Source organism: Cervus elaphus, chromosome 5 (assembly GCF_910594005.1).
Source record: "Cervus elaphus chromosome 5, mCerEla1.1, whole genome shotgun sequence".
NCBI lineage: Eukaryota > Metazoa > Chordata > Mammalia > Artiodactyla > Cervidae > Cervus > Cervus elaphus.
In genome coordinates, this window is record NC_057819.1 from 13,916,991 (window position 1) to 13,937,425 (window position 20,435).

A 20,435-nucleotide genomic window follows, 5' to 3' on the forward strand; every position below is an offset into this window, starting at 1 on the left:
TGATTATCTTTTTAAATTAAGCAAGATGAAGAATACAGAATTAAGTTCTTCAGGCAAAACATTTTATCTTACCAACAATTACTTCTACTGCCACGGGGAAATCATCATCATATCCCAACTCTTCCTCTTCTTTCATTTCTTCTTTCTTTTTCAGCACCATTGGGTAGAAATACTGCCATTCCTCTATCAACTTACGGGTGGCTGGGTCTGACATTTTGTATGCTTGGCCTGTTAGCGTGCCGTTTAAGCCGTAAGGACTTACCAGTACTAAAGCAGACAGGAGAAACATATGTTACACATCAGAATGATAATTCCTACTTAAGTGTAATGCTTACATACACGGTCGTTTTAGGGTGAGCCATATTATCATTTGATGTATACTGCTCTTTATTTCCTAACCCCTTTTTAAGTGTAATTAAAATTTCTCATTTTAATACTTTTTACATGCCTCTCAACTCAAATCAATTTTTGAAGGAAATCAAATGGGAGGAGATATAATTAACACCATCAGACAAGTACATCAACACACAATATATAAGCTATCTACACATTATCTATCTATACATTAAAGCATATAAACATCAATTTGGCAATAGCTCATACACTGTGAATCCTGAATCTTCCATGAAAGAAGACCATTCAATACATATATCCCGAAACCAGCCTGGGACCTGACGCTCACCCTGTGAGTTCCTGAGACTTCCTAAATATTTGAGGTAATTTAAAAATAAGATATAAATAAAATGTCTATTGGCAGAAAAGTCTTAATGTACCAAATCTGAAACATAGTTAAGTATAATTGCAGTTAAAACCATTTTAGAAAGTCTGCTGATTAAACAACTCTAAAATAAAATTTATTTTACGTAAAGTAAAGGACTGAAAAAGTCCTTCTCTCTTACTCTTTCACTGTTTGACCTTGATGTCATTTTCACTGAGCTAGACACAAAAATGCAATTAACATAACACTGTGTAAGTCAGTTCTTATTCTCACAGTGAGTATTTTGACATTTCAAATAACACTTTTCTAAGGATAAAAGTCACTTTTCCTTAATCCTGATTATAAAAACAAATCTCAGCATAAGCATTAACTGGGGGGGTCCTTTTTGGGAGACAGTTTTTTCTTAACTGCTGGATGATATATCACATCAATCAAGACAGAGATGGTTAAAAACATCACATATTTCATGTTGCCTTCTGCTATTCTGTATGCATACAAATGGAGAAATACTGATCTAAGCAACACAGCTAACCAAGGGTAATTTTCCTGTTTTAACATTTCTAAGAAATCCCCACATCAATATGATTAATTATGTTCACTATAATTGTCTATATGCTAACACCTGCCCTAAGAATGTACCTTCTCTACACCAATCATGGGAAATAAGCAGGATAATGCCCCACAAAGTCTTCCACGATTCACGATATTAGTAACAAACCAGTAATATTTAAAGTAAGTAGTCTACAGGGACCAAGTATGGCCAATATTATCTTTCCCGACTTAGAAGGTTAGTCATCTTTTCTCATGACTGGTAATTCCTTTTGTTATTTTAAGTAAATGCTTTTATTTTGCTCCACGAAATCTAAAGTCAGATGATCCTCAGCACTTTCAGAGTCAAGGAAACACAGTGTTTAAATAATCCTGACAATCCAAAAAATAAGCATACTGTACAACTCAAGTGCACAGTTTGAGAATTGGGCTGTTTTGAATAATATAGCAGTTCATACATAAAACATCCAAAAAACTACAGAATAATAAAGTACACAGTTTTAAATGTGTTGCTAGATGGAGGAAAACGCAGGCAATAATCAGGACACAATTACATGAGGTTCAATGTTCTTTTTTACCTTAAAAAAAAAAAAGCTTTAACAATCTTTAGGGCAAGAAAAAGCTGCTTCATCAAATTAACTTACAATCATTTGTATAAGACCAAAAACCAACATAAATAATATGGAGGCTAAACACTCATTTGACTATTACATCAATAGGCTATTATACCAATACAATACTTTAGTCAATTTTATTACAAATGTTTTTTAAAATTACATTTTGTGATATACTAAGGCTATTTCAACCAGGCATCTCTAGAACTGATAAGATTAAACTAAAAAAAAAAAAAGAAAAGAAAAGAAAAGAAAAAAAAAAGATGTTTCTATATGGTTCAATTTAATATTATAACATTTAAAAAGAGTTATTCATAGAAAATTATGAATTCCAAAGACAAAACCAAAGCTTTAGAATATATAGTTAGAAAAAAAGAAACATGGTGTTATTTTGGTGATATCTAGGTAATTAGTTGAGCATTCGTGAAAATATGAATGTAAGTTAACCAAATATCTACAACCAATGCAGTCTAAAATTAAAAGAAAATAAGGTATTAATAAAGAAACTACAGACTATACAACTCCAGGAATTTGATTTTGGTTAAAATTTCAGAGTACAAAGCTTAATAGTAACTCTATTAGTCATTACAGTCCTAAAACCATAGGCCAAAGAAAACAAGGAAAATCTTTAACTTATAAGATTTTGATCTTCAGGAAATCCTCCACACTTTATTCTTCAACACACTTAAGACCAAGTTGTAGCTGAGGGAAGCTTTCAGTAAAAAAATGAGCAAGCTATTATCACTTACCTGTGGTCTTCCCTTTCTTCTTCAGAAACTAACCCTTCCTGCTTAGCTCAACATGTCCATTTCAGGTACTACCTCATTCCATGAAACTTCACTGGGCAAGGTGGCTATCCACTGGGTAGGGAAAGGTGGAGAGGAGGGACATCATTGTTTACTTACCTTGAAATGGTGCAGGTGAAGACTGAGCCATGTGGATATGCTCCTCATTGATCAAATAAATTGGCTGGTGTTGGGCAATCTCCACACTTGTGCATACATTACTTTCCCCGTGAAGAAAGAATGTGAATGCACAGGACAAATGCTCACTAGAAAAAGACAAAATTAGGAACTCAGCTCTACATTTCTGTGGGAAATAAATAGGTGCTAGAGACAGGAACACAGACGGGACACAGCTTTACTTTATCGAGCATCCACCACAGACTGCCCTGGATGATATTAACAAGCACAAACTTTCAGTCAGCTGTGGACAAATAATGATAATGGTAATTAAAGATGCCATATAAACAGAAAGTTAGGTTTCACTGCAAAACTGAAAACTACTGTGCAGAATGCTTTCTGCTTCCTTTGCATAGAGTCTCCAACTATAAGCTCCTAAGGACAGAAAAAGAATAACATTTTTCTACCTTCTTGTGTATTACTATCTGAACTGGCTTTTAAATGACTAGAAACAATGACAAAATAGTTTTGCTTGTGTTTGGTATGACGTAACAATAAGATCAAATTTACAATCTTATTACAATAAGGTTATTAAACTTATTGATCTAAAAATAGCAATCAAGAACACTGCTATATGTAAATTTCCCATATACAACTGCTAAGATAATGTGTTTCTAAATGGACTGGTAATTGATTATATTTAATTTTCACAATTTACCTCTGATCACAAAATTTTATTAAAGCATTCCACTTTGCCATTTTCCACACAATTTGCTAAAAACTGAAAAAATGATGTGTCTTGGAGAAAAATAATTTCAAAATTACTATAGTGGCACATTCTTTCAAAGTTGTTAACTTTGGCCCTAAGCCACCCATAGCATCTCCATTTCTCAGGACAGCTTATAGGAACATCTGCCTGATGAACCAAAATCACTCTATTCTAGGCAACCAGCATTTGAAAACTCATCTTCCAAGATTTCCTTCTTTCCAAAAGTTCTCTAAAATATTATAAAGTATACTTTGAGTACCACTCAAAAAATTAAAATTTAAGTATAAAATTATAATGATTTTGGAAAACAAATAAAAATGACAACATTTTCACTCTATTCCTACAGGGAAGCATATATTAATACAGTCTTCCTTGACAAGTACGTTGCAATGATCTGAGAAAATTTTGTGTTTTACTGGAATGTGCAGCTTCCTCAATAGGACCTACCTAGACTTCCTATTCAGAGAAGGCAATGGCACCCCACTCCAGTACTCTTGCCTGGAAAATATCATGGATGGAGGAGCCTGGTAGGCTGCAGTCCATGAGGTCGCAAAGAGTCGGACACGACTGAGCGACTTCACTTTCACTTTTCACTTTGATGCACTGGAGAAGGAAATGGCAACCACTCCAGTGTTCTTGCCTGGAGAATCCCAGGACGGGGGAGCCTGGTGGGCTGCCATCTATGGGGTCGCACAGAGTCGGACACGACTGAAGTGACTTAGCAGCAGCAGCAGCAGACTTGATATTTGGGTACTTAGCACGCCAGAGTAATCGTAAGATAATAAATTTAAACATCTCCTTAGCACCTTATGTCTAAGTTTCAAGTTCACAAAGAGGAAACAATGCATGTAACTTAAATGTATACAAGTATACAGTAGTGTCAACAATGTGCTGTCCTTCATTTATGGAAATGACACTGAACACATAGCATCGCCAAGCACATTATTCCAGGCATGTAAGACACCAACATACACATCAACTGACTGTGGACTGGTCGTTTTCGTTTATAAAATCCAGCAGAGAAGGAGGAGCTGACATATCCCTCTCATGCCTATTAACCCACACAATCATCCGAATATTTATAAGGCCACTGGTGAGAGTTACAGATTCTGAGTACAGCCCAGAGCATGCTTGCTCTTCCACCGGATCCCAGCTGTGCATGAACACAAACACAACCTGCGTCTGTCTATCAACCAGGAAGTGAGAAAGGCGCAAGAAGTCTGCAGAGTGACAATGAATACACTACGGCCCTGTCCTCAAGGAGTGTATAAACTGAGACCGACATAAACGCTTATCAGCAAAATGAAGTCAAGTAAGAAACAGAAAACCAAAATGCCATGGGAAGGCCAAAGTGTACTGGTTTTTTCAGTTTGGAAGTCCAAATGCTTCAAAGCAGATGAAATCAGATGAACGTTTGATTTCAGTGTAGAGAGAAAAGAAAAAGTAAGAGAGGGAATATGAGGCAAGGAATAGATGTAGTTAAGAACAGGATATAGCTTAGAAATTCTAAATGGAGGAGAGACAGGACATGATGGGAAAGGAGTCTGAAAAAAGAAGTCCGAGGTCACCCTTGAGACAACCAGAAGTCTTGCCATGCAAAAAATAAAGGGGAGCCAATTTAAGGTTTGGTTTTTTAAAAGTCAACTCAAGCTAAAGAATCGAGATAAAAAACCTCAAAATAGAATTCAATCTGAATTTGCTATGTTCCAAAAGACACAGAAAAGCACAAATGAAAACAGTAGGAAGTGAATCAATGACCTATTTTCTATATTGATAACTTTTAAAAACAAAACATGCTTTTTTTTAAAGAGACAAAACTACACAAGAAAAACAACAAGTTATGGGGGAAACAGAACAGAAGCCACCAGTAACTACATAATGTTTGGTAAGTTACTTCACTGTTCTGATCACAGCTTCTTCATATGTCAAGTCAGATGCTGGCACAAACCGCTGCTCCTTCACCCCGAGAAATTCTCATTCAGAATGTCTAGAATGAGCCCCAAGAATCTGCATTTCTATCCAATTCTCAGTGCTGCTGCTGCTACTCCTAGCTCAAGGTTCATGCTTTGAGAATCACTGAACTTTATGGCACATAAATCCTTTTCAGCTACAAAATTCTTTTTTCCCCTAAGATTACAAGAAACAAGAGGGCAAGGAGGACAATACTGATGACCTAAGGAGACTTCTGCCACTTCTAAGACTACACAGATAAAACTTACAGCATTGCTTGTAATAGTTAACAACTAAAAACAGACAAAATGCCCGTTTGTAAAGGACTGGTTAACTAAACTATGATACATCCCTACAAAATAATACTGTGTAACCACTTAAAAGAAAACACTGATACATAAAAACCTACCACATAATCTCAAAAGATCAAAGAAAAAACAAGGTACAAAATTGTTGTGAATCATATACACCCATCTGTATAAAAATGCGAGAGTGGGGACAAAAATATATGCACACACAATCTGCTTACCCTGGCATAAAATTTCTCTGGAAGGATTCACTTTAAAAACCTAATAATTTTGGCTGCCTTTGGGGAATGCAGTGGTATGACTAGGGGATAAAGAAAGGATTCTCAATACTCTTTTCTACTTTTTGAATGTGGGGCCAGGGGTCACACAGAAGGTAATGGAGGCAGGATCTGAAGGAAGCCCCCGCCTCCCATCCTGTGCAGTGCCTGCTGGCCCAACTAGAGGAACCCACAATCTTTCATCTCACCACATTTGGCTCTTAGTTGAAGCCTGCTGAGATCATCTTTGATTCTGACTCTGTTATCTAACATGCTGGATATTTAATCAGCAAGCATCAATATCTTTATCCATGTCAGTGCTAAAAATGGTGAATGAGACTATACTGAGGAAAGAATCCTGAGTCATTTTATCAGGTAATTTTCCAGTTACAAATTCTCCCAAGTGCTGCCACTCATGTACAGTTTCTTGTCTACAAAGGACAACCTGAAAGATTACTATGTCAAATGTCTTTATAAAATGCAGACACATAACAACTACCATATTACCCTGATCTAGAAACCTGCCTAAAAGCCAAATTCAGGTTGTCTGACATAAAAGTTAACTCTCCTCATCCTACAGATGAGAAGATAAGGATAAAAAGTATGGCCTGCAAATGCCGTTCTTAGCAGCACAGCTGGAATCAGACGTGAAATTTAGGAATCCTTCCTCTCCTTTTCACCGTACCTGTCTGCTGCTGCACTCACCTCACTCTTCCCCAGAACGCTGGAGGACGATAACTTTCCTTTTCTCTGTGAAGGGACTCCCACACTCTCTGCCTTGATTTCCACAGCTTTACCTGCTCTTCACTAGAGCATGTTACTCCTTTAGGACTCCCTTATCTTTCTCCCTCTACTGACTAAGGTCAAATAATCAACATGTAAATAAAATGATTAGTATAATAGTAGTACTACTACTGATATCACTAAATAACCTATCTATAAATAACTCTGCTGTTAAGAAGACAACTGTAAGGTGAATTTGGAAATACAGGTATAATTTGTTCACTATCAAAAAGATAAAGATCATCTGAATGGCTGAAAAATACTAAATCCATCTACGTAATACTTACACCAGACATGCAAAATTAAACCACATACATGGACCTCACCATATGGTCAACACCGAAATCAGACTGATTATCTTCTCTGCAGCCAAAGATTGAGAAGCTCTACACAGTCAGCAAAAACAAGACCGGGAGCTGACTGTGGCTCAGATCATGAACTCATTGCCAAATTCAGGCTTAAATTGAAGAAAGTGGGGAAAACCACTAGACCATTCAGGTATGACCTAAATCAAATCCCTTCTGATTATACAGTGGAAGTGAGAAACAGATTTAAGGGACTAGATCTGATAGACAGAGTGCCTGATGAACTATGGACAGAGATTTGTGACACTGTACAGGAGACAGGGATCAAGACCATCCCCAAGAAAGACAAATGCAAAAAAGCAAAATGGCTGTTTGAGGAAGCCTTACAAATAGCTGTGAAAAGAAGAGAAGTGAAAAGCAAAGGAGAAAAGGAAAGATACACCCATGTGAATGCAGAGTTGCAAAGAATAGCAAGGAGAGATAAGAAAGCTTTCCTCAGTGATCAGTGCAAAGAAACAGAGGAAAATAATAGAATGGGAAAGACTAGAGGTCTCTTCCAGAAAATTAGAGATACCAGGGGAACATTTCATGCAAAGATGGGCTCAATAAAGCACAGAAATGGTATGGACCTAACAGGAGCAGAAGATATTAAGGAGAGGTGGCAAGAATACACAGAAAAACTGTACAAAAAAGATCTTCATGACCCAGATAGTCACAATGGTGTGATCACTCAACTAGAGCCAGACATCCTGGAATGTAAAGTCAAGTGGGCCTTAGGAAGCATCACTACGAACAAAGCTAGTGGAGGTGATGGAATTCCAGTTGAGCTATTTCAAATTCTAAAAGATGATGCTGTGAAAGTGCTGCATGCAATATGGCAGCAAATTTGGAAAATTCAGCAGTGGCCACAGGACTGGAAAAAGTCAGTTTTCATTCCAATCCCAAAGAAAGGCAATGCCAAAGAATGCTCAAACTACTGCACAATTGCACTCATCTCACATGCTAGCAAAGTAATGCTTAAAATTCTCCAAGCTAGGCTTCAGCAATACATGAACCGTGAACTTCCAGACGTTCAAGATGGTTTTAGAAAAGGCAGAGGAACCAGAGATCAAACTGCCAATATCCACTGGATCATCGAAAAAGCAAAAGAGTTCCAGAAAAACATCTATTTCTGCTTTATTGACTATGCCAAAGCCTTTGACTGTGTGGATCACAATAAACTGTGGAAAATTCTTCAAGAGATGGGAATACCTGACCACATGACCTGCCTCTTGAGAAACTTGTATGCAGGTCAGGAAGCAACAGTTAGAACTGGACATGGAACAACAGACTGGTTCCAAATAGGAAAAGGAGTACGTCGAGGCTGTACATTGTCACCCTGCTTATTTAACTTATATGCAGAGTACATCATGAGAAACACTGGACTGGAGGAAGCACAAGCTGGAATCAAGATTGCTGGGAGAAATATAAATAACCTCAGATATGCAGATGACACCACCCTTATGGCAGAAAGTGAAGATCTAAAGAGCCTCTTGATGAAAGTGAAAGAGGAGAGTTAAAAAGTTGGCTTAAAGCTCAACATTCAGAAAACTAAGATCATGGCATCCGCTCCCATCACTTCATGGCAAATAGATGGGGAGACAGTGGCTGACTTTATTTTTTGGGGCTCCAAAATCACTGCAGATGGTGACTGCAGCCATACAATTAAAAGACGCTTACTCCTTGGAAGGAAAGTTATGACCAGCCTAGACAGCGTATTAAAAAGCAGAGACATTACTTTGTCAACAAAGGTCCATCTAGTCAAGGCTATGGTTTTTCCAGTGGTCATGTATGGATGCGAGAGTTGGACTATAAAGAAAGCTGAGAGCTGAAGAACTGGTGCTTTTGAACTGTGATGTTGGAGAAGACTCTTGAGAGTCCCCTGGACTGCAAGGAGATCAACCAGTTCATCCTAAAGAAGATCAGTCCTGGGTGTTCATTGGAAGGACTGATGCTGAAGCCGAAACTCCAATACTTTGGCCACCTGATGTGAAGGGCTGACTCATTTGAAAAGACCCTGATGCTGGGAAAGAGGGCAAGAGGAGAAGGGGGTGACAGAGGATGAGATGGCTGGATGGCATTACTGACTCAATGGACATGAGTTTGGGTAAACGCCAAGAGTTGGTCATGGACAGGAAGGCCTGGCGTGCTGTGGTTCATGGGGTCATAAAGAGTCGGACATGACTGAACGACTGAACTGAACAAAAAAAAGCAGAAAATGATATTGCAGGTGAATACAAATAAAAATAAAGCTGGTATAGAAATAGCAATAAACAGAACATTTTTAAAACAGGTTCATCATTATAGAATAATGAACAGAAATTCACTATGAAATTTAAACAATCTTGAGTGTGCATGTACACAGCCATATGGTATACAATATAACTTAGAAATATATAAAGAAAAAATGGCAGCATTACAAGTAGAAACTGACAAATCTTTAATTGATAAGTATTTCAACATACTTTTTTCAGTATTTAATAAGCAAATTACTTAGAATACCAAAAACAATACAAAAATATATAAACAAGTGTATATGTTGGCTTTTAAGAAATAAATAATCTGTTCTTTACCAGGGACACATAGAAGATGTACAAAAAAGGACTGAGAACTAAAACACAAGACAAATCCAAAATTTCAAAGAACTGATATCACACAGACTATACATTCTTTAATCATAGTGCAATTTAGTTAGAAATCAACAGTTTTTGCTTTTTTTTTTTTTTAAGGTTAAAATAAAATCCCTCTGTTTGGAAACTTGTATATGCACTCCCTAAATAAATCATGGGTTACAGAGGAAATCACAATGGAAATCACAAAATGTTTAAAACTGAATGACAACAAAAGTAATACTTGTCAAAATCAGAGAGATACAGTGCTTAGAGAGTAATTTATATCCTTATATGCCTAAAAGAGGGTCTTAAAATAAATGAGATAAGCCTTCAAATCAAGAAGTTGAAGGGGGCGACAACAAAAAACAAGTCAACTCAATGAAACTAGAAGGCTGAAAATAATGAGAAAAACACAAAAACTTGAGCGGGGGGTGGGGGGGGGAAGAGAGGTGACAGAAGTGATTAACAAAATCAAACTTGTTCTGTGAGCACATTAAAAGAAGACAAACTACTAAGCCAACTGATTTGAGGAAAGGAAGTAGACAGATGCCTATGCAGCAAGGAGGGAGGGGTACCATCACACAATCCTGAAAACCAAAGGGAGGAAGGACCCCTGAGGCAGTGACCACTTGGCGCAAGACTAGACACTTACTGCAAAGGCTCTGTTGCTTCCTACACCTCTGCTGTTGTTCACGCTTTTCTTTTGTCTAGAATAAACTTCTACCATCCTTGATCACCTAATTCCTTCTCATCTTTTCCAAGAAATCACCTTTAAAGTCCCAGAACTGGCAAAACGCACCCAAACTACTCTGTATATATCTCAGCCAAAGCCTCTCAATGCTCCTAAGTTTTACGTCTAGTTCATCTAAACTTTTGTGAGGACAAAAGTCAAGTTTTATCTACCATTTTGTATTCCCACGCTTAACATGGTGTTTGGAGTGGGAAGATGCTGCATTAATCACTTGAGTTTGTGATACTTTGTACCTTTCCTCTAAAATTTTCTGGCATTTTATTTGGAGAGTCTGAAATAAGCATGGAATTCTGAGTCATGAGACAGAGAAGAACAAGAGGGAAAGGGGGAAAGGAACAAAAAAAAAGCTGTGATTTTCCAGTCAAGAATACATTAGGGGAAACCTACCCCTGGTCTTGAGAACCTCCTGACACTCTCCCCATCTGGTCTTCTAAAGGGAACCTGCCTGGGAGTGTCACTGACAGCTGGGGCGTATGATATGGTAAGACTCTCCCTGGGGCCCAAGGCAGTTCATACTGTGCACATCTCACCTACATTTCCATGACTCCACACGATTTCCCCACTCTGTCACTCTCCTTAAATCCCATCTTTCAAAGTCCAATATCACTTCTACTTTTTCCATATAAGCTCTTTTATATGGTCTCATACAAAAGGCCTTCTCATATAAGCTCTTTTCACAGAGACCTCTTTATTCTCTGCCACTGAGAGTATTTACCTCTTGTTTGGCACCCGTATTATCAAAAGAACTCATTTAATTAACAAGTATTTACTAAGCACATCTATCTATCTTGTATCAAACACTATGCTGGACTTAGGCATGTAGAAATAAGACCAGAATCAGCCCTTGGGTATTTTACATTTTTTTAAGCAAAGCACCAAAAAACGTTTAAAGGAGGTAGAAATTAGAAGACTAAGGAATTCTGGTAGGATGCCCTCAGTTAAAACTGTGTACTTGAATGCCTCCAGGGGATCTTCTAGACCCAGGGATCAAACCCATGTCTCCTGCATTACAGGCAGATTCTCTACTGCTGGGCCACTGGGGAAGCCCATCCAATCATTCCATCATCCAATTTATTTCTTTCACAAGACTGTCATAATTTGCAATTGGTTATTTTGATGGTCTCCCTCACCATAAAACAAGCTCCCCAAAAGGAGGAACCATATCTGTCCCACTGCCCTATGAATCCTCAGCACCTAGACATATAACAGTTAGTAGTCACTGCACGGCGAAATGCAGTTTTATTCATAACCAAAGAGTAAATTACTTTTCTTTTAGCAAGTTCCATCATGAGGAGAACAAGAAAAACTGATGTGCACAATGAATATTTTTTAAGTGGGAAGATTAATTATTATTAGTAGGAGGGTAATGTAATTTCCAGTGATAGAAAATAAAGCAACTTTAAAAACTGTTTACTTGGCAAATACAAGGGGTTGGTGTAGGTTGTATCTGTGTTGTTGAGAAAAGACTTGCAAAAATGCAAAAAAGGAAGAACTATCTTCCAGATCATTTTACTCTTACAATATTCTAAATCTTACAATTTTTTTTTCACTTCTTACACTGAGTTTTCAGAATACAAGTATTACATGTGCTTTCAAAATGCATTATGAATATTAATAAACTCCTGTTCTTTTCAGGGTGTAAAAGTGTTTTGATAACAGATTCACAATGCAGAATGCATTTAGATAATTTCACCTAAATGCTTTTTGTGTTATGAACTTATTATCTTAAAATTTTCCAAGTTGTCATTAACCAAATCTCTTGCAAGAGGTAATTTGCCTCACTCTATAGATCCTCATTTGGGAATATTTTGCTAATGTTATTTTATCATTTCCTTTTCTTAAAAATATACCATTTACTTTGTCAGCCTTCACAAAGACTATGGTGAATCCTTTGCTCATTGGCATACTGACCTTTCTTTTATTGAACAGTTCTTAACTTTCATCTCCTTTTTACAAGATGGTGACATTATAATATTCAAATAAGAGTTGATCAAATTATTTTATAAAATCCTGAGATTCTTTCACCATTTCATATATCTTCCCTTTAAATCAGAAGTTAGACCTGATTATAAAAGCAATAAAAATGTCCCGAAAAGTTAATGGCACATAATTTAAAAAACAAAAAACAGGAGTACTTGCATTATAACTGTTAAATTATCAAGTACAACTTTATGAATAATCGCCCTTCTAAAAAATAGTTAACCAATTAAATTGTTTGAATACAAAATTGCCTCAAAGAACAGTTTTTCTTCACAAAGGTATATACATATGTAATGCACAGGTATATATGTATTTAATACATATACATGTGCATAAATTTATAAATACACACACATGCACATGTACATGAGAAATTACATCAGTGAGCTCTATGACCTTTCCCTTCCACCCTGCCAAACCTCAAACCCAGGTTGGTCCTCAGCAGTAAATTGGGCACAGGAGTGGTGCCGTGATTCTTCCCCATCACCAGGTACACTGGTCTTGCAGTGGTAAAAGAGCAGCAGCACCTCTTGCACTGATGCAAAAACAGGGCCCCGGTGGCCTAAAGACTGAATGTTCCTCCCTGGGCATCTCACAAGAAGCAAATGACAGTGTGGAGGCTCTGACTCAGTATGTCTTTGACTCCAAAGGCAGGAAGAGTGTGACAGGTTCTCATCCTGATGGTACAAACTATATTAGGTAATTTCCAAGATGCCAAAATTGACGTAAGAGTTACTCTAGTCAGTGAAGTGTGCTTGAAGAAGCTGGTATACACAATATTTGAGGAGATTTACGAAAGTTGTCTTATTTAAAATCTCTCTTGAGGTTACTAAACTAAGCCAGATTATCTAGTCTCAATCGCTGGACAACCCTTGGAAAATTCAATGGGAGTGTGCCTGGCAGAGAATACAAATGAAAGTGACATTTATATTAGGGAACTCATAACTACTACAGCACTTTTACTGCTCACTTTAAGACATGGTTGGATTCTTTTCTCTTTTATTAAGTATAAAACAAAACCTTTAATCCATTTTTCGTTACTTTGAAAGACAGTAACAAAGTTGCGGGAAGGGGGAAGGCTAGAGTAATGGAAGGGTATAGGGAACCACATACATTTTCTACCATTTTTCTCATTAAATATTTATACCAATTAGGCATTATATATTGCTAAGAAAAAGGCTGAACTGACACTAAAATAGCTAAGACTTTATATATATGAACTTCCCTGGTGGCTCAGACGGTAAAGCGTCTGCCTACAATGTGGGAGACCCGGGTTCAATTCCTAGGTCGGGAAGATCTCCTGGAGAAGGAAATGGCAACCCACTCCAGTATTCTTGCCTGGAAAATCCCATGGACGGAGGAGCCTGGTGGGCTACAGATATATATATATATATAGCTGAGATCATAAACCAGCCTTTCTCTGTTGCTCTTTACTGCTAAACTGAAATACTATTTCTTCCCAAAGTACAAAAGACATGTGAATGGTACATATTAAAATCAGTGACTGTTCGCTTATATTTTACACAAACATCCAATCACTATGACAGATTCTGCTGCTGGAGGAGGAGCCTAAGTGGCAGACATGGTGGAATTCTTGCCAGCTTGAAGGAAACATAGGGACAGACCTCTGACATCTGTCTAGATTCCCACAAGCAGCTCACAGTGGGAGAAACGACCTGCCAGAAAGCATAAAGCAGATGGGAATTCCACTATGGTGCCATTCATCAGGTGAACAACAGCAAGTAGGACTTTACCTATGTGATCAAACCAAAAAAAAAAGAGAGAGAAAGAGAGAGGATAAAATAGAAAGAAAATCTACTAATGAATTAGTACTAGGTAAACAGGGCTTCCCAGGTGGCTCAGTGGTAAAGAATCTGCCTGCCAAGCAGGAGACTGGGGTTTGGTCCCTGGGTCAGGAAGATCCCCTGGAGAAGGAAATGCCCAAGCCTCTCCAGTATTCTTGCCTGGGAAATCCAATGGACAGAGGAGCCTGGCAGGCTACAGTCCTGGGGTCACAGAAAGTCTGACATGACTTAGAGACTCAGTAGCAGCAGCAGCAGCAGCCAGGCACACGGCCCTTCTGCTGTCAGAGTGTTATCTTTCCATACTCCATTACTACACTTTCCATCACTTATGAATATCAACCCTCACTATTTTTTCCTGCCTCATTATATTGATCATATGTAAACTACCTTAAATACTTCCAGAACAAGATGAGGCAGGTAAAAGAGACAAGGATCCATGTCGAGATTTTGCTTCTCTCTCATACCCCAATTCTATTTAAGAGACTGACAGTGCTAGTTAAGTTACAGTGTGTATGTAACAAGAGCTAATACATAAAGAAACAGTATGATGAAGTTATTTTATGTCTCTACTTACAGTGACCGTTTTAGTCACATTTTAAAGATATTGTCTACAATAAACAAAGCAAGAGAAACATCTAACTTCTTATATCGCTCTATTTCACATCTAGCAGCTGACACTAAGAGTGGCTGGGCACGTTCTTTACAGGCTTTCCAACATTTGGCATTAGCCAACCAGAGCGCAGAGTCCTTTATACCCAGCACTGCTGCAAAATGTCTCCACTCACCAGTACTCAAAGGAGGTCACAGATTTCCCAACTAAAGGAAAATAAAATTGCAGCTGACACTTACTCGGTAGAATGCTGTTATCAGCAAGAATTTATCCTCCATACTCTTCCCATGCCACAGGCCTACACCAGAAGCTACGTTTTCCTTTTCTTTAGTCAAAACACAGTGCAGCCTTTAATCACCAGCACTGCTTGTCATCCCAACTCCCCTATGCCTAACACAAGAAAAATAAATCTGCTGGCTAGAACCAACAAAAATAAACATAAGAAGCTTCTACATTTTTCTTACAATCTACTTAAGACTATGAAGTCAAAGACAGCTACAAGTTTTGTAATATGTTTAACAAATTCCAAATAGAATTAACTTTGATTCTTAACAGTTGTAAACAATTTTTCCTAAAATTCAGCAGTGATGATATACAAAGAAAAGTAGATATTGGAACTAACAGAGTCATTAGTTGCTGTAAATAAGGATGACATTAGCATCTCACTTAAGAGTAACAGAAAACACAAGATCCTTCAGGTGATGGATGGAGCACCTAAAAAGTTAGTGTATACCCCAGACACCCAGTAGTATTCATTCTTCAAACTGGTGTACTATATACAGTAGCTACATAAGCAGTTATTTAATGACAGTGATATACAATCAGCATCTGGTCATTATCAAAAATCTGAATGCTTAAAATTATGGATGTTTCTTCCTTTCTTTTTTAGAGCACCGATTTGCAAAAGGTTTAGAGGGAAAAAAAAATTCTGATAGAGAACCTCCTTTCATTATCAAGAATCATTTGCTCAGGCAACTTTTGGTTTATTTGTTAATTCTACAAATATGCAAGCATTGCCCTAAAATGCCAGCTGTACCACCGTGAAGAAGGCATACAGTCCTGACTTCCACAGAGCTGAAATTCTAGCTGAAATTCTGAAAGCTGGGGCAATCAGACAGTTGAAAAGTTTTTTTAAAAGATAATTTTGATGGAGAAGGAAATGGCAACCCACTCCAGTATTCTCGCCTGGAAAAGTCCATGGACAGAGGAGCCTGGCGGGCTGAAGTCTATGGGATTACATGACTGACCATGTGTGCACGAGGGTGGAGGGAGATGGGTTGGTAGCAATAAAGTGGTAGAACTAAAAAAAAAAAAAAAAAAAGATAATTTTGAGACAAAAAGCCACAAGAAAACAAAACAAGGTAGCTGTGTTGAACAGTGGCAGTGGACAGAGGAAGGGGAGAAGCGACGACGCATTAGATGGGAGGCAGCAGTGGGTAAGGGAGGGGTCTTCTTTGAGGAAAGGCAAATGAGAAGTCAGCCCTGGTGAGACCTCAGAGAGAGAAGTCTAGGTAGACGATCATACAAAAGCCAGAAGTACAGGAACAAGCTTACTGTATTTGGGCACCAGAATGGCCTGCTGTGTGCTAAGTCACTTCAGTCGCGTCCGACACTCTTTGTGACCCTATGGACTGTAGCCCGCCAGGCTCCTCTGTTCATGGAATCCTCCAGGCAAGAATACTGGAGTGGGTTGCTATGCTCTCCTCCAGAGGATCTTCCCAACTCAGGGATCAAACCTGCATCTCTTAAATCTCCTGCACTGGCAGGCGGGTTCTTTACCACCACCTTGGAGATAAGTACAAAATGAGATCAAATAGGTGAGCAGGGGCTGGATCATGTAAACCTTTCAATACTGAGAAGGGGCATGGGTTTTATTCTAAATACACTGATAAATCTTGCAGGGTTTTAAGCAAAGGAATTACCATGGTCTCATTTATATTTTGAAAGGATCACTTTTAGTTACTTTCTTGATAATTATGAAGGAGATAAGAGTAGAACAGGAAGACCAGCTTGAAGGCTGGCTTAGAGAAAGGCACAGCCGAGAGTAGGTTGGTAGCAGTAAAGACTTAGGGGGAACGTGGATTCAAAGTCTATTTCAAAAAAGCGGCTAACAGCACATGCAGACAGGCACACTATGAAGGAAGGTGGATGCATCACTAAGGAAAGAGGTAAGATCGAGAGATCACATGTGAGAGATGTTCGCTTAACGACAGTTGTTACAGCCAAGGGGATGAGTGAGAGCACATCGGTCTGAGCTTGACAGACTCCAGATACAGAAAAAGTAACTCAACTCAGCTTCTGTTCTGACATCCTCAGGTTCTTCATGGGGGGGTGGGGGGGAGTGGGGGAAAGGCTACTGTGTTTTTAGTAAGACAGTATGTGAAGCATATGTTTTAATGATCTTTCTCCAAACAATAGGTAAAGATAAGCTATAGTGTACTTCTCTTAATTTTTGTTTGTTTTGATGAGAGAAGCTCCCCCACACTCCGCCTGCACATACTCACTCCAGTTTAGGGTTTAATGAATTTAAGTGACTCAAACTAACCCATTCAAATTTTCTCCTTTCAAAACCACGTTTAAAAAGAGATTTATTACTAAGTTTAGTAATAAAATTAACTGAAAACAAATAATGAAGTTATAAAATACTATTTGATTCAAATTATCATCTGAATACCAGTTTTTCTATTTAGTGATCACACCTAGAAATCTGACTAATATCTGACTAATCTGACAATATTAAGTAACAATAAATGAAGTAATCAGACAACCTATTTTACATTAAATTTGGAGATTTCCACTTAAAGTAATTTTCCCCTTTCGTAATGCTAATAAAAGTGAGGGAGAAATGTGGGTGGGTCACCCACTCAAAACACAAGACTCCATCACATCTAGCACTCTCTCACTGAATGACTTTGACACAGTATTATTTACTGACTTTAAACATTTATCAGGACTGGAAACTACCTAAACTCCCATCAAGAATAGAAGAGATAAATCAACTGGGGTATAGTCACAAAACGGAATACTCTACAGCAATCAGAATAAGTGATCTACAACTGCACATACAACCTGAATAACTAAAACAATGCAGACCAAGAGAAGACAGAAACAAAAAGATACCTATGTAGGATTCTATTTATATGAAATGTGAAGACACATTAAACTGCTGGAACAAGTGCTTATGCTTGGGAGGGGAGAGGCAGTGACTGGAAAAGAGAATGAGGGAGGTTTTCGGGCTGCTAGTAACATCTATCGGAGAAGGCAATGGCACCCCACTCCAGTACTCTTGCCTGGAAAATCCCATGGACGGAGGAGCCTGGGAGGCTGCAGTCCATGGGGTGGTGAAGAGGTGGACATGACTGAGCGACTTCACTTTCACTTTCCACTTTTATGCATTGGAGAAGGAAATGGCAACCCACTCCAGTGTTCTTGCCTGGAGAATTCCAGGGATGGGGTCGCACAGAGTCAGACACGACTGAAGTGACTTAGCAGTAGCAGTAGTAGTAACATCTATTTCTTGTGCAGGAGCAGGGGTGTGTATGTGTGTGCGCGCACGCGCGCATGTGTGTTAGGCGCTCAGTCATGTCTGACTCTTTGCAACCCCATGGAACATATGGACTCAATTTGGAAAAACTCATTGAGCTTTATACACTTACGACACATGTACTTTTTGTACTGTATATTATATACATCAATAAAAAGTTATACACATGAAATATGAAAGATATATAGCAAAATGTTAACATTCTGGACCTCATTAGGTTAAATGAGTTGTAAAAGCATGAGTATTTATCTTATTGACTATGATAAATAAAATAATGATTTCCCAGATATGCTTGTGTTCTAATCCCCAATACCTGTGACTACATTATGCTATACAGCCAGGGGGAATTAAGGCTACAGATGATTAAGGTTACTGATCAAATAACCTTAAAATAGGGAGATTATCTGGGATTATCCAATGGGCCCAATGTAATTACAAGAGTCTTTAATTTATTGTTCAAGGAGGTAGAAGAGTCAAGGTCAGAAAGACCCAACAAGCTACCGCTGGCTTTGACAACACAAGGGACTCACAAACCAAGGAACGTGGGCAGCCTCTGAGGCTGGAAAATGCAAAGAAACAGATTTGCCCCAAAGGTGTCCAAGAAGGAATTCAACCATGCCAACATCTTGGTTTTAGTCTAGTAAGACCCGTTTCAGACTTCTGATTTCCAGAACTGAAAAGATAATAAATCTGTAAATAGAATGTTCAGTTTAATTCTGGATGCCACATTTTAAAACGATATTAAGTAAACTGGAGCACACTCAAAAGAGAATAACCAAAAGAACTTAAAACCACCCAACATGACAATAATGGAAGGAAATGGAGATATTTAACAAAGATAAGACAACCTAGGGAAGAGATATAAACAATGAAACACTAGCCACAGTCAAGCATAAAATGTTATGAAACCTATTTTGTTTAACACAATATTTTACAATTATTGCTGCAACAGTATGTGCTGTCCTTAATTGTGGCAAATATCAATTTCACACACTGGTCAAAATTTCATGGTATACCAAAGAACTCAGGTACAGTGGTCAAGCACTGTTGATAAAGACACTACAGAAAAATAGATTTCAATTCAATATAAAGACTTTCTCACTGGGTTTTTTAAATAAAAAATGGCTTACAAGAAGGGTAATATGTTTGCTTCCCTGGTGGCTCAGATGGTAAAGAATCTGTCTTCAATGCAGGAGACCTGGGTTCGATCCCTGGGTTGGGAAGATCTCCTGGAGAAGGGAAAGGCTACCAGTATTCTGGCCTGGAGAATTCCATGGACTATTCCACGGGGTCGCAAAGAGTCGGACACAACTGAGCGACTTTCACCATTATGTCTGCTATACCTAATGGTGTGGTGGAGGAAATTCAAGCATATTGAAAAAGGAAAGGAATAGAATGATCTTCAATGGTGCCTTCAATCCTCAGATTCTGATAATTCTACAATTTGATTCTCAGGTAAGTTGTGCCTATTTTAAAATATCCCATATGGGATGATTACTCAGAAGCAGAATACTTACAGAAAGGCAAAGCACATCAAATTATAAGAGAAAGATGTATTGAGACAGGGTAAAGAGAAGTATCTTGAAGACACCATTCCTGAAACTTGAAATGTATACTGCTAGTGAAGTCACAAATACAAACTTAAAAAAAAAAAAAATGTAACTCAAGTTACACTTTGATTTACAATGTTGTGTTAGTTTTAGGTATGCAGCAAAGTGGTCCAGCTACATGTTTCTTTTTCCATTTCTTTTCCATTATAGGCTATTACAAGATCCTGAATATAGTACAGTTCCCTGTGCTAGACAGTAGGTCCTTGTTGTTTATGTATTTTATACATAGTGGTATGTACATGTTAACCCCAAACCCCTAATTCATCCCTATGAATTCTAAATCCAGTCTGCCAAACCAAACTGTTCTGCTCTCTTTTTGTTACCAGGAT

At 38.1% G+C, this 20,435-nt stretch overlaps 1 protein-coding gene across 2 annotated transcripts in view; it reads right to left on the reverse strand.

The window, feature by feature from the left end:
* MED13L (mediator complex subunit 13L) overlaps positions 1 to 20,435 on the reverse strand; it is a 285,924-nt gene that overhangs the window by 62,429 nt on the left and 203,060 nt on the right. For both annotated transcript variants that reach the window (XM_043901741.1, XM_043901742.1), the window contains exons 5-6: positions 2,787 to 2,932; positions 73 to 267 (exon numbers count right to left, since the gene is read on the reverse strand). In XM_043901741.1, the coding sequence (XP_043757676.1) occupies positions 73 to 267; positions 2,787 to 2,932 (341 nt within the window). The remainder of the gene's footprint in view (positions 1 to 72; positions 268 to 2,786; positions 2,933 to 20,435) is intronic.